Raw genomic sequence first — 16034 nt, 5'->3', positions numbered from 1 at the left:
AATAATATGGAACTACCCAGACCCTTCCGAAGAGCTGGCCGCCCGACCACACTGAGCAACCGGGCAAGAAGAACCTTAGTCAAGGAGGTGATCAAGAATCCAATGACCACTCTGACAAAACTACAGAGTACCTTGGCCAGGATAGGAGACCTGCCAGAAGGACAAAAATCTCTGCGGCACTTCACAAATCTAGGCTTTATGGGAGAGTGGCCAGACGGAAACCTCTCCTGAGAAAAGGCACATGACAGCATGCCTGGAGTTTGCAAAAAGGCACGTGAAAGACTCAGAGCATGAGACAAAAGATTCTGTGGTCAGATGAGATGAAAATTAAACTCTTTGGCCTGAATTCAAAGCACTACGTCTGCTGGAAACTGAGCACAGATCATCACCCTTATAAAACCAACCCTCACGTGAAGCATGGTGGTGGCAACATGATGTAATGGGGATGCTTTTCAGCATCAGGGATATGGGAGACTTGTAAGGATAGAGGGATAATGAATGGAGCCAAATACAGGCAAATCCTTCAGGAGAACTGCTTCAGAGTACAAAAGACCTGAGACTGCAGTGAAGATTTACATTCCAATAGGACAATAACCCCAGGCATACAGCCAAAGCAACACTGGGATGGCTTCAGGACAAGAAAATGAAAGTCCTTGAGTGGCCCAGCTAAAGCCGAGACTTGAATCCCATTGAGAATCTTTGGAAAGACTTGAAGAATGCTGTTCACCAATGCTTCCCATCCAACTTGACAGAGCTTGAGCAAATCTGCAAGGAAGAATGGGAGAAACTCCCCAAATCCAGATGTGCAAAGCTGATACAGACATACACAAAAAGACTCAAAGCTGTAATCGCTGCTAAAGGCACTTCTACAAAGTTTTCACTCAGGGGGTTGAATACTTATGCAAAATTATATATATATAAATATATATATAATTTTTTTTATTGCAAACCAAAACCAGGGGGTGCAGTGCGATCGGCAGAGATAATAATCAACGACATAACAGCGAGGCCTCCGTGGCCTCAGCCCGGTTTGCACTGGTTTTGGTTTGCACTGGCGGGAACGATGGTCTGGGTGGCAGGCAGGCTGTTGGTTCCTTGCGGGTTATGCGGTTTTTACTGTGCGAGACAAAATCCGTGGCTGGTGCTCACCATTAAAAGAAGTTGCTTTGATTCACTTAATAGATGAGTTTGGTCCTCATTGGTTGGATTGTTTTTTGCAGTATGCCATCCTGATGAGGGCAAATAAGCCCGAAACCTGGATTAGCAGCTCTGCTTGATGTTTAGCCAATGGGGATCAAAGAATGAAATATCTGTCAACAGAGTGGCCGGGCTGAGGCCTCCAGGACAGAGGTGACGCTTTGGTCTCATGACTTCGGTCCACAGGAGATCGGGACAGCATTCGTCACGCTGTTATGTCGTTGATCATATATATATATATATATATATAGTCATTTTTTAAATTATTAAGTCTCCGATAGCGAGACGGTAGAAAGCGGGCGTCTTCCATCTACATTTTCTGCACAGCAGGCGGAGCTGTGCACGCTGACAAGAGCTTGCACCTTGGCGGAAGGTCTTGCCGTCAACATTTACACAGATTCGGCTTATGCACACGGAGTAGTCCACGACAAAGGAGCAATTTGGAAGATGCGAGGTTTCCTCACATCTGCAGGTTCGGTGATAAAGAATGGCGCATTAGTGGAAGGGCTCCTCCACAGCATTTTGCTTCCCCGCGCTATCGCAGTGATAAAATGTCGCGGCCATCAAAGGGCGGACACCGACGTCGCTCGAGGCAACGCAAGGGCGGACGAGGCGGCAGGGAAGGCCGCCAATCAACAGGTGGGACGCAACATGCCGATGGTAACACGGGCAAAGGGGACACCCGCACCGATCGTCGACATACCGACTGTGGGGCCACCTGCCACACCAACTAAGGACGATATCATAAATTTGCAAACCGATGTGACAACGGCCGAACACGAGGACTGGATAAAACAAGGGGCGACACGCCCCGGGACAGGGGAGATGTGGACCCTTGACGGGAAACCTATAGCGCCCCAGGCCTTGCTGCCTTGGCTGGCACGCATGGCACATCAAAACGGCCATGTGTGCCAGAGGGGGGTGATGGGACAGATAAACTATACTTGGGCGGCACCGGGTTTATCACGGATTGTAGCCGAAGTGTGCCGATCGTGTGTGGTCTGCCAACAACACAATAGAGGAGCACCGCCAAGACACGCTCATGACGGGGGTCGTCCCCCGCCAATCGGGCCGTTCGCAAATATCAAGTTCGATTTCACGGAAATGGAACCAAGTATGTCATTTCGCTACGTGTTGGTGATCGTAGACACCTCCATCTCAGTCTCAAGTCCTTTGAGTCTCAATCCGACAATTGGTGGCAGCGGTGGGATCAGTCCGTGCAGTCCGGGACGCGGTCCCAGGCAAGTGAGTGGTGAGACCAGCTGGCAATTGATCCGGGTCAGGTGAGCTGTGGTTTTCTTTTGTTTTTTCTTTATAGCCTGGGGGTCAGTCCAAATTGTAACCCACTCTCTTGCTCGGGTGCCGTCTGTTCCGTCCCCTGCTTTGAGTCTGATCCAAGAACCTGATTTAAGAAACGGACCGTTTGGGTCCTGGAGCAACTGACTGTTTTATGGAGTCGTTGGGTAACGTTACGGGATAGGAGTAAGGTGCCTCAAGAGGGCGCAGGAGGATAGGGAATAGACTGGTTTCGTAAGTAAGGATAGAAGTGTTATAAGGGCGTGGGACGTCCGGAACGTAAGGTACAGTTAGCACAGAAAAGGAAGTTGTGACTAGACGGCCGAAACTCGTGTAGGCGGTCGAACCTCTCGGGGATAAGGCAACGTCGATAAATTAAATCCTCTAAGGATGGGTAATAAACCTGTGAGGACGGGGGAGCCTCTCAGGAATACCCCAGCATTTTTTATGTACAAAAGGCATGGCTATGCCGCTGCGAGACCATCGAAGGGATGGGCTGCGCTGACTAAGGACCTGGGCGAACCGTGGCCCGAAGAAGGGTCTTTTGCGCTGGAGAAATTGGACGCGCTGTATGGGGCATTAGATAAGTTAGAACAGGAAAAGAAACATTTTCCGCCCGACTATTGGAAAGTCTTTAGTTGGTGGAAGGAAGAGGCTTTGAAGCGACAGGCAAGGTCGAGACAGGCCAGCCTGGCAGGTGAAGTATCAAAACTAAAGGGCCTGAGGAAGCAGGCGAACAAATTAGGAGGGGGAGGGGGGAGGAGGAGGGGAGAGGGAGAGGGGGAGGGGGAGGGGGAGGGGGAGGGGGAAAGGGGAGGGGGAGGGGGAGGGGGAAGGGGGAGGGGAGAGGAGGAGGGGGGAGGGAGAGGGGGAGGGGAGAGGGTGAAGGGGGGAGGGGGAGGGGGAAGGGGAGGGGGAAAAGGGAGGGGGGGAAGGGAGGGGGAGGGGGGAAAAGGGAGGGGGAGGGGAGAAGGGAAGGGGGTAGGGTTGAGGGGGAAGGGAGGGGGAGGGGAGGACGGAGGGGGGAGGGGGAAGGGGGAGGGAAGGGGAGGGCCAGTCAACAATGACGTTGCAGTTCTCATGGTCGGAGAGCAGCACAACAATCGCGACATCGTCCTGCATCTTCGCAACAGCACGAAGCGGATTTTGGAGACTCACCGATCCTGTGACGCCCTCCAGTACCGGCGTTGCCGGGCAGGGGAAGGGAGACCTGTACATTCCCAACCCGTACATTCGCCCTCTCGACTCAAGCTCACTCGGACAAAAGCCTCGCACAAATTACACCGTGAAGGCCCAATGGCCATGTCTATGCGACAAATCAAGTACGTGAGCGAGTCGGGCGCACTGAATTGAAAATATATAGAACGCTCATACTCCGTGAAAAGTGAAGCCGCCGTGTCGCCATCTTGGTTAGCACGACTCGACCAACTCGCTTCGCGGATCTCGTTTGTTTTGAACGTGTGAATTACGTGCGAACGCGTAACTGTGAGTTTATGGCAGCAAGGAGCATCACGTGATCGCTCTGAGCGAATCAGCGCGCTGCTCTGCCACCTGATCAGATTCCGTGTATAATATTCCTCGCTGAAATGCGCTGAGGTAAATATGAATAAAAAATATGGATCTCGTAAAGATGAAAGAAAAAAAAACCTATGTGGTGTGAATGGCAATGTTCCTCGCTGAAATGTGAAAAAACGCAATCGCTTTTCGCTCTGAAATACGTGCGAACGCGTAACTGAGTTAATGGCGGCAAGGAACATCACATGATCGCTCTGAGCGAATCAGCGCGCTGCTCTGCCACCGGTCAGATTCCGTGCATAATATTCCTCGCTGAAATGCGCTGAGGTAAAAATATGGTAAAAAAATATTATGAAATAATTTTTTTTAGGTCGGCCATGTTCTTCCCAGGCTCAATGGCCATGTCTATGCCAAATATCAAGCACGTGAGCCTCTCCGTTTAGGAGTCTATTGGTAACATTACACACACACAAACTGTGTTTTATATATATAGATTACGTGTAGATCAGTGACAAAAAAAACAACAATTTAATCCATTTTAAATTCAGGCTGTAACATAACAAAATGTGAAAAAAGTCAAGGGTGTGAATACTTTCTGAAGGAAATGTATAATTTTTCTTGTGGTTTATAATGTAACAGGTGTTGATGCCTTCAATAATTTACTATTATTTACTGTACAAAAATCCAAAAACTTTTTCCTGCGTATTTTCTTTGTGGTAAGTGGATATTACTAGCCTATGATAGGGTAATATGTATAAGCAAAATTAAAACTTTTTCATTTAATAATTTCTTTAACTAAAAACAATTGCTCCCTTTGGGAGCATTGGCAAGTCGTCTCAATATAGAAATCACTCATTCAACCAGTTTGAATGGAGAAAAGGAGTCATTCTGCCGTTTTGTGTCACGGTGTGTACCACAATGAGCATGGACAGAAAAAAAAAACCAGACAATTGTGTGAGAAGGTCAGATACAAGATTGTAGCCAAGCATGGACAATCTCAAGGCTATTGAAAAAAGCAATGCTAAATAACTGCAGTGAGAAATGCTACCCCAAGTGACTGACTGCACAATCTTAAATGTTTTCTTTATATAAATTAAATCAGCCTTTATGTACAAGTACAAATTAGACAAAAATTAAAAAGGTAACCCTGAGTAGAGCACTTACATAGTTGTTTTCAACAGGCAGGTCTTTGTGATCCCTTAGAACAGGATAGGTAAGAGCCAGTTTCCTTGCTTCATTGTGAATCTGGCTCTCCCCTGGTCTTCCCACACCCATCTCCAAGGATAAAGAGATCAAGTTGTCCATCACCCGCCGCACGACTCGCTGCCGCTCATGGTCAATTTCCCTCTGAGATCGCCCATTTGGATTGGCGAGTATGTCAGACATTGGAAATGGGTAGCCTTCAAAATTGCTTGGCCACGGGATTTTCACTGCCATAACAAAGTAAATAAATGTCAGTCAAATATAACACCTACTTGGCACATGGAATATTCACACTGAATATCTAAAAGGAAATAAAGGAATGAAACATTCAGTATTCCAAATAAGGCTTCCAATGACATTATAAAACTCCTTTCCAACCTCAAAAAAGGTAACTTGTGAAAGCTAATCCGATGAATCTACATTCAGTATTTTAAAGCGGCGAAGCCGCTTCAATACTTGGCTGTCCGTCTATCAAAAAAAGAAGAAGAAGAACCTTCCTAACCCACCGTGTTTAATTCAAAGGGGTTCTAAAGGGTAATTCTAAAGGGTAATTCTAAAGGGTAATTCTAAAGGGTAATTCTAAAGGGTAATTCTAAAGGGTAATTCTAAAGGGTAATTCTAAAGGTAATTCTAAAGGGTAATTCTAAAGGGTAATTCTAAAGGATAATTCAAAAGGGTTCATTCATTTCTAGACTTTGCATATTTCATATTGAAAATGCCAAACGGAGCCGCTGCCATCGGACACAGGTGTGATTTTTTTTTGTGCGTAACATCATCTCTATAACTTTCCAAATCTTCTTTCAGTCATGCAGTCACAGAATTCATCTCATGATGCATGTGTTTATAGCGAAACGTGCTCCACCTGGGAGGGAGGCCGACATCCCAAGAGAAAAAGTATGGACCAATAAATTCCACATTCTTGTGACATCTTTCGTCGAATGTCAGGCATGGAAAGCTGGTTTGTGAAGGACTTGGGCAAAAAAGTTAATGCAGCTGGCCTCAACAAAAATAAGGTGGGTAAAATTTCTATGCAAATGCCAAATCTGCGAATGTCAAGGGTGGAAACCCTCACATAATTTCCTCATTCTACTTTAAACTCAATCTCTCTATATTTTCATTCCAAACAGGATCATTCCAATCACAAATTAATAGTGTACCATTAATATAACAAAATACAGTTACAAACCTGAGTTAAACGAATATAGATGCCGTTCTCACGCAATTACCACTGCAGATGAATCTGCCGACGAGAAAGGGACGATACGAAACACCTCGTACAGATCGAAAATCAAAATCATAATTGCATTGAGAAATTTATGAAACCTCCCACCCACCTTAGGATGGATAAAAGCCATGTCCGTTCAGGGGGAGGAGGGGAACTCAAAACCAAAATCATAATTGTATTGAGATATTATCAAACCAGCGAATGTTTTTGCTGAACCTATGAATTTCTTTACTTCCAGATCGGGAACAGTTTCTTATGGATCGAAAGTCAAAATCATAGTTTTGAAGTTTTATGAAACCTCCCACTCACCTTGGGACACCCACTGGGATCCCAAAAAGTTCCACAAAGTTTGGCAGGGCTAGCCTCAAAACTGAGGGAGTAGTTCAGGGACAGACGGACAGATGGACACTCCTGTTTTATAATAAAGATTATAGCAAGATTGGAATATTGTGCGAAATGTGAAGCAGGATAATTATTCTCTTAAACCAAGATGAACATCACTTGTGGAAGAAAGTTTAGGCCATACACTAATATGTATGGAGAAGACATTTGGGCAGTTTAAGCAAGCGTTCGGTTAAAATGGATTATGTTTTCATATATTAAACTATTGATAAGTTCCTGTCATATCCTCCTGAATGTTATACCCATGCATTTTGAAACAAACAAGGGGATATTGTAATCAGGTCTGTCTGTTTATCCGTCCGTCACGCTAACTCGTTCTAAACGGTTGTGCAGAAATTCATCAAACATCGTAGTTATGATCACCATATGGCACAAAGGTGCAAGAGCAGTGTCATTTTTGGCCCCACCCCCTGGGGCAGGGTCAAAAGCTCAAATACCAAAAAATGCAATTACAGGCACATTTTAAAACATTTTCAAAATGAAACATTGGGGGACACATGAAATAGGTAACGATTTCTTAGATTTGACCCCAGGGGGTTGGAAAATGGAAAATTTTAAAACTAAAAATGTGATATTGGGTCATTCCTGCTGGGGGGGGGGGGGGGGGTTTGGGGAGGGGAAGGAGGTCTTTCAAAATTATCAATTGCAAATGCCAGTGGAAAAAACTTGGTGACGCCATCCATTCCATTGGCAATATGCCATGTGAGCACAGGCAAAAGCGATTAGGGTCATTTTTGCCACATATATTTTCAACACAATTATTTACTTATTTACACAAGGAAAACCATATTTTTTCTATTTTAACAATTTTTATTTAATATAGAGATATTTATTTTTACTATTGCAAGCATTTCGTTTCTTCTTTACGTGTTGTTTCCACCCAAGAAAGTGACCGATTACTGTCAATTTTAATTTGCCTCTCCTAATATGGTGGGCCAAGACTGACACTTTCAACAATAGACCAATCAGCCTTCTCTCCATCACAAGCAAAGTAATATAATGAATCTATATTTGCAAAATAATCAAATAATGAAATCACAACATTAGTACGGCAGATAGGTGAAATATTTGGGAGAATTGTGCCTTTGATGACACAAGCACGAGAGTTGGCACACAGTTAGAGTATGCCCTAAGGAAGATATTTGGCTATAGGGCCATCGCAGATTTCTCCTGTGACAACAATGGCGGCCATTTTTCAAAAAAGGACAAATCTGCGATGGCCCTATAGCCAAATATCTTTCTTAGGACATACTCTGACTGTGTGCCAAATGCCATGCTTGTATCATCAAATGCACAATTCCTGCACCTATCTGCCATACTACATTTTCTCTCATTCTCTGATCTTTGACAATCAGTTTAGCTTCTGCACAAGTCATTACACAAGAGGATAATCTACTTCTTCTGTAGCCTATCAGCAACAGGTGGGTGCCCTCAATCAGATCGACTTGGTGACAATTGGATACAATCAGACTTTGGATGGCTTACTTGCTCAACATTTGGGGAGAATTAAAAAAACTGCACTCATGACGGCCGGTGAGTGTTGGGGGCATTGCCACAAACGCTTCTAAAGCCTTCAGACTGACGGCATTGTGGGTAGCAGTGTAGCAGCTGACACTGCATTTAACAGTGGCGGTACTGTGTCTTTACAGACTGCAGCTAAGCCAGATGTGCACATAACTTGAAGTGGTCTAGACTATCTCACTGGACATCTCCCATGCATTTGATTATCTAACATTCTGCTCTGATTTCAACAATGTCAGCTCCTAGTATCAAGGGATTCCTCCTGGACTGGCTACCAGATTTCCTATGCTTCCAAGCAGCGAGTTGCTTTGGAAGGAATATTATCCTATGCTGTATCTCAAGAGGACAGTATCCCTCAATATAAATAGATAAGGTTCTTGGACCAATCCTGTTCTTGAAGTAGCATCAATGACAATTACAGTATTTGTCAGTGGAAAATCCATTACCTCACTTTGCCGATGACTCCACTCTTTGCAGGATAGTTTGAGGTGATGTGACATGTTTTCTTTGATCAGGACATGCTGCATCTGTAAGTTTTTTGCCTTCCTGCTGGTGGCGCTCAAGACCTTTGAGACCCGTATTCTCATTTTTGGCCTTCAAACAAAAACAGCAGGCATATCCCTTCTGTGCTTAGCCTTTGGGAGAAGTACAGTAGTACAGTATCTGAAGCTCTTAGGATCTTCAGCTATAGCCGGTCTTGGGCAGATTACATCTCCAAACTAGAAGGTATTCATAGAATACTTACCCTGCACAGTTAACTTGGTGCGAGCCAACTCTTGTGTTTTTGAAGGTTTTAAAAAACTTTGATCCAATATGGCTGCCAGACCACATGAGCGATGACATCATAAATTTATTTTCTCTAATATAATTATTGCGTAGATCATGCTCAAGAAATTTCAAACTGATCAGACCAAACATTGTCCCTGTCGAATTATGACATCATAATTAAGGCACAAATGACGTCATCGTTAACACCACTTATTCCCCATGCAGAGTTCTTTACAATGAGCCACGTTTCAATTTTTCCATAGAGAGGTTTTGGAGATATAGAAGTACAACGTTTTTCGGTTTTCCAAGATGGGGTCCATACCACTTGACCTATGACATCATACTTATGAATAAATAAAAAAAAACTACACAGGCAGAGGCACTCCTATCATGAAAAGTTCATGTTAATCAGACCAACGCTTGCCGAGAAAATGAATTTTGAAAATGCAGACACACACGTACACCACATGTACGCATGCATGTAAAAGTTTGTGTCAATCGGACCAACAATTGCAGAGAAAGAAAATTCATACTGATCGGATGAAGTGTTGCACTTGTCAAATTATGATGTCATAATGAAGGTACTGATGACATCATCATTAACACAGCTTATTTTTCATGGGGAGTACTTGACAATGCACCACGTTTCAATTTTTTCCATGGAGCGGTTTTCACCACCATGGTGAAAATTTCCTGTCCATTGAATTAACAGTTGCAGAGAAAAATTGGTTTTTCATACTGATTGGATCGAGCGTTCGACTTGATGAATTATGACGTCATAATGAAGGAACCAGACATCTTTACGAGCATATCTTATTCCCTATGTAACTTATTCTTATTCCCTATTCCTACACAGTAACCTGAGTACTTGACAATGAGCCATGTTTAATTTTTTCCATTGAGCAGTTCCAGAGATATAGAGGTACAACGTTTTTCCAAGATGGCGTCCATACCACTTGACCTATGACATCACACTTATAAATAAAAGAAAAAAATTATACAGGCAGAGGCACGCCTATCGTGAAAATTTCATGTCAATCGGACCAACACTTGCCGAGAAAATGAATTTTGAAAATGCAGACACACACACGTACACCACATGTACGCATGCAACCGATCACTTAACCCTGCCTTTCGCTTCACGTGTGAATGGTAATTAGCCTTCAAAGCTGGCTGCTGCCTTCAATTCTCTCGAGTGCCAAGTCCTTTCTCTGCCATTCCCAGCTGATAGCAGTATACAAATTCTTCATCTGGAATGTTATGGAATGACTCCTGACGATGAACTGGTATTTCTGCTTAACATCTTATCCCATATTGAGGCCAAGAAACCCAGTCATTGTCCAATAATATGTAACTAATAAATGTACTCACAGTCTAACTCGCATTCAAACAGTAAGTAATTCATAGACATACTCACTGAGGTAGACCAAGGCTTCACCTCCATGAGGATTGCCAGTCCACCTATGTTTTCAATTGCATGTACAGTGCCTTCATAAAGTATTCACACCCCTTGACCTTTTTCACATTTTTTGTGTTGCAGCTTAAATTTAAAATGGATTAAATTGAGATTATTTTTTTTGTCAATTATGTACACAAAATACCCCATAATGTCAAAGTGGACTTTTTTTGACATTTTTACAAAACAATTAAAAATGAAATACAGAAACATCTAATTTATATAAGTATTCAAACCTCCTGAGTAAATATTTGTAGAAGCACCTTTGGCAGTGAATACAGTATTGAGTCCTCTTGGTAATGTCTGTATCAGCTTTGCACATTTGGATTTGGGGAGTTTCTCCCATTCTTCCTTGCAGATTTGCTCAAGCTTTGTCAAGTTTGATGGGGAGTGTTGCTGAACAGCAATCTTCATGTCTTTCCCACAGATTCTCAATGGTATTCAAGTCTGGGCTTTGGCTGAGCCACTCAAGGACTTTCACATTCTTGTTCTGAAGCCATTCCAATGTTGCTTTGGCTGTATGCTTGGGGTCATTTCCTTGTTAGAACGTAAATGCTCGCCACAGTCAAAGGTCTTTTGCACTCTGAAGCAGGTCCTCAATAATTTGCAGGTCCTCTGAAGCAGGTCCTTTTGCACTCTCCTCAATAATTTGCCTTTATTTGGCTCCATTCATTGTTACCTCTATCCTTACAAGTCTCCCAGTCCCTGATGCTGAAAAGCATCCCCATAGCATGAAGCTGTCACCACCATGCTTCATGGTAGGGATGGTGTTAGATGGGTGATGAGCTGTTCTCAGTTTCTGCCATATATAGTGCTTTGCATTCAGGCCACAAAGTTAAATTTTTGTCTCATCAGACCATAGAATCTTTAGTCTCATGCTCTCAGAGTTTTTCAGATGCCTTTTTGCAAACTCCAGGTGTGCTGTGATGTGCCTTTTTCTCATGACAGGCTTCGATCTGGCCACTCTCCCATAAAGCCTAGATTTGTGAAGGGCTGCAGAGATTTTTGTCCTTCTGGTAGGTTCTCTCATCTCAGCCAAGAAACTCTGTAGTTCTATCAAAGTGGCAATTGGGTTCTTGGTCACCTCCCTGACCAAGGTCCTTCTTGCCCGATTGCTCAGTTTCATCGGACAGCCAGATCTTGGAAGAGTCTGGGTAGTCCCATGTTCTTTCCATTTCCTAATGATGGAGCTCATTGTGTTCTTGGGAACTTTCAACACTCTAGAAATTGTTTTATACCCTTCTCCAGATCTCTGCCTCCTTACATTTCTATCTCAGAGTTTTACGGACAGTTCCCTGGACTTCATGGTAGAGTTTCTGTTTTGACATGCACTTCCAACTGTGGGATCTTATATACAGACTTGGCATTTAATATGGAATATTTTTTTTATTCTTGACTTGGGTTTACTTTTTGAACTCAGTATATCAATCTGGTGAGTTTCTTTTACGCTTCGGTGATTTCTTTGTCAAAAGAACCATGTCACTGATTGTCTTTCGCAGCAAGAAGTCAATAACAGGATAATATCACAGGTGCCGTGACAAAATGTAAGGACAGGTACATTTGACGATTGGCTTCACAATCGGGTATATAAGGGTTGTTGGTTCTGTATTAGTGGAAAACAACTGCTGTACGTCTACAAAGGTTATTGCCGCTTCCTCTGGAGATGGTCCGTCAACTTGACAATGCTGTTTGTCATGGAGTGGTGGCTTTACGAAATTCCGGCATGAAACAGCGTGCTATTGCTTGGCAGTATGGCATCACTCAAGGTCAGGTGTCAAAGATCCTGAAACGAAATGCTCAGAGGGGTGTCGCTACTCCAATACCGAGGCCAGGACGTCCCCGCAGAATCACAAGGAGAGATGATCGCCAGCTGCACCGGTTAATCTGCAATGGCCGTACCAAGTCAGCTAATCGGATTAGGGCTGAGTGGCAGCAACTGACAAATGTGCCTGTATCCAGAAGGCTAGTCAACCAACGACTGGTTCAAGCAGGCTATCGTGCCAGGCGTCCCCTGAGAAAGCCACGCCTGACCAGACAACACAGCCAGCGCCGATTGCAATGGGCCAGAGAGCACCGTCAATGGCAGCCAGGACACTGGTATCACGTGACCTTCAGTGACGAGTCTAGATTTCTGGTCTATCGTCAAGATGGCCACGTCCGAGTGTGCAGACAAGTGCATGAAGCCTACAACGAAGATTTTATAGTGCCAAGAGTCCAAGCTGGAGGTGGTGGGGTGACCGTTTGGGCTGCTTTTCATGCAGGGGGAAAACTGACCTGGTTGTTCTGAATGGAAACCTGAACCAGTTCAAGTACAGGGTCATTCTGGAAGAAGCATTGCTTCCATTTGCTCGTACAGCCTTTCGAGGAAACTTTGTCTTCCAAGATGACAATGCACAGCCTCATCGTGCTCGCATGATTCAACACTTTCTTGTTGACCGTGGTGTCGAGCATATGGAGTGGCCTGCCATGTCCCTGGATATGAATCCGATAGAGAACTTGTGGGCAGAATTAACGCGTCAAATCGACAACTTGGTCCAGCAGCCCACCACTGTGCCTGAATTGCAGCAGACTATTGTCACTGCATGGCAAGTGATTCCTGTCCAAACCTTGGCAAATCTCGTGAACAGCATGCCTCGACGTGTACGTGCTCTCCTGAATGCTCGTGGGGGTTACACGAAGTACTGAACTATAATTTTACTGTCCGTAATCGCAGTCATGATTAAACTTTTGTTTTTGTTGAAATTTTTTTTGGCTCACGTGTAAAATAAAGAGATACTTCTGGAAAACGTACAGAAGTTTAACACATTACTGTCCATGAATTGAGTTCAATATCACTTCACATCACTTTCAAGGATCAATTTATTTGCTTCGAAATGTCAAATGTGGTTTTTGTTTCTCTTAAAGGTCACATTAACAAAATCTAGAATAATTTCAACATAATTCCAAATGAACTTTTGGTTCGAAGTCATCTTGAAAAGTAAGTTCACCCCCACAAAAAAAATATTCCATATTAAATGCCAAGTCTGTAGAAAGGTGTGTTTCTTTCTAAATCATGTCCAATCAATTGAATTGGCCACAGGTGGATTCCAATCAAGTTGTAGAGACATCTCAAGGATGATCAAAGGAAATTGGATGCACCTGATCTCAATTTCGAGTGACATAACAAAGGGGTTGAACACTGATTGACTCAAGACATTTCAGCTTTTCATTTTTAATTATTTTGCAAGAACGTCTAAAAAATTCCGCTTTGACATTATGGGGTATTATGTGTAGATGAGTAACAAAATATTTATATTTAAGCAATTTTAACTTCAGGCTGTAACAAGAAAATGTGAAAAAGGTCAAGGGGTGTGAATACTTTCTGAAAAAAAGTCAAAGGGAAGCACTATACAGTGCTGTCGGACCTCGACATTTGCGGTTCCAATTTTTACGTACCCCATGTATTAGCGGTTCATCCATTGTGACCTGCAGATTTACGGCCATGTGGTTCGTATATTCTTGGTTTTTCACGGGCGCAAAAAAATAAATTCTCACCCACCCAAGGACTTACTTGGTATTTTGTACTTCGTTGATTATCACTTTTAACCTATGGGTAGGGATACCAGGTAACATTGTTGACATTTTCTGTTTAAGGAAAAAGCCTAGTTCACAGAGACGATCGCAAACCCTCCGCACGGGAGGGCAGGGAGAGGGGATGAAGATTATTAGATGGGTTATGGCGTGGGTGGTGGGGTTGCTTGGTCTCTTATATAATTATTTTATTATCCATTTTTGATTGGGAACCGCGAGTGATTATTTATTTATATATCGATTATTTCGTTTTAAGTCTCATGTTTCCTTTAGTCCTCACACGATTTTAATGTGTAATATATGGTGTAAATCTTGCGCCGATCAGCGAGGCCGATTCATGGGACGCAAGTAAAAATGAACTTTTATTTGGAATATAAAATAAAATGAAATTATAACACAAGGACTGCGATTCCAGGATGTTTAAAATTGTACAATTTTAACTCGATGTCTATCTTCATGAGATAATACAGAATACAGGTGTCTTTCTTCAAGCTTAAGCTCCGAGCAGTTGAAACAGCAACCATTTCCGGTGATGGATCAAGACGAGCTTTGGAGACCACACAAGACTGAAGTAAAACAAGTGGGTCATTTTCGATAAAACAACATGATACTTGTGGCACAAGAGTGAGATAACATTTTGGAATTTTATTGATAAGCATTTTTAATGAAATTGTAATAATGTGCTTCTTGAGAGAGGATGCCATTTGAATTTGTAAAACATTTTCATTTTCCCTTCAGAATCGCGAACCTCCGTGAACCTATCCCCCTTTTGCCCAATGAAACATGGCCCTAACATTTGCAGATTCGACATTCACGCCATCTTTCAGAAACGCATCCCCCGCAAATGTCGGGATCTGACATTGTATAGTTTGGTCATGGTTTGGTCATGTGTTGAGATGGTTTGGTCATGTGTTGAGGAAGGATGAAAGTGACTGGTTGAGAAGAGTGATGGAAATGAATGTAGAAGGAAGTAGAGGACGGGGAAGACCGAGAAAGACTTGGCTTAAGGTGGTCGAAGAAGAAATGCGGGCAAGGGGGTTAACAAGGGGAGATGCAGAAAATAGGGCAAAATGGAGAAGATTGTCATGGGGACCGCAAAGCTAACCCCCGCGCTTGCAGGGAAAATGGCCTTAAAATGACTGTTGTTGTTGTTGTTGACATTGCATAGATAGCAAGTCAATCGGATGAAAATTGACGATTTGTTACCTTGAGTTTTGCTTTGACCATTTAACTTATTGGCCTCAAACAATTTGCTTCTTCTGTGTGACTGCCTCGACCGGTGGTTAAGTTTAGTTAAGATCAGGGTAAAATGACAACCTGTAGGCAATAGACATACAGACAAACAAACCCACCAACCCATATACTTACGAATCTTCAATTTCTCATGTAACAACCAAACAGATCCAAATGCACCAACCTCCCTCTGGCAAGGGTAACAATGCCAGCATCGGCTTTACAGATGTAACCAACATTAACAAACTAGCTTTGGAATATTCGATGGTATTATTTTCCAGGCAAAACAGTCAGATATTTTTTAAAGCCCAATCTCAAAGGGGAAACCAAAAGCTCAGACCACCTCGACGCTAATCTACCGCTTTAATACCCTACAAAATATATAGGTGTCTTCTTCTGATTTGCGATTTATAAAGTAGGTAATTTGGCGATTAAAAGTCGAAATCTTCTTCGCACTTACGCGTTATAGGTGTCTTCGCGTTATAGGTGTCTTCGCGTTATAGGTGTCTTCGCGTTATAGGTGTCTTCGCGTTATAGGTGTCTTCGCGTTATAGGTGTCTTCTTCTGATTTGCGATTTATAAAGTAGGTAATTTGGCGATTAAAAGTCGAAATCTTCTTCACACTTATGCATTATAGGTGTCTTCGTG

General features: G+C 43.1%; 1 protein-coding gene across 2 annotated transcripts in view; it reads right to left on the bottom strand.

The window, feature by feature from the left end:
- LOC137431564 (uncharacterized) overlaps window positions 1-16034 on the bottom strand; it is a 61500-nt gene that overhangs the window by 38461 nt on the left and 7005 nt on the right. For both annotated transcript variants that reach the window (XM_078780764.1, XM_078780771.1), the window contains exon 4: window positions 5173-5438. In XM_078780764.1, coding sequence (XP_078636890.1) covers window positions 5173-5438 — 266 coding nt within the window. The remainder of the gene's footprint in view (window positions 1-5172; window positions 5439-16034) is intronic.

The sequence above is a fragment of the Myxine glutinosa genome, chromosome 1, assembly GCF_964187855.1.
Source record: "Myxine glutinosa chromosome 1, kmMyxGlut1.1, whole genome shotgun sequence".
Taxonomy (NCBI): Eukaryota; Metazoa; Chordata; class Myxini; order Myxiniformes; family Myxinidae; genus Myxine; species Myxine glutinosa.
This window is presented reverse-complemented; position numbering and strand designations above follow the sequence as displayed.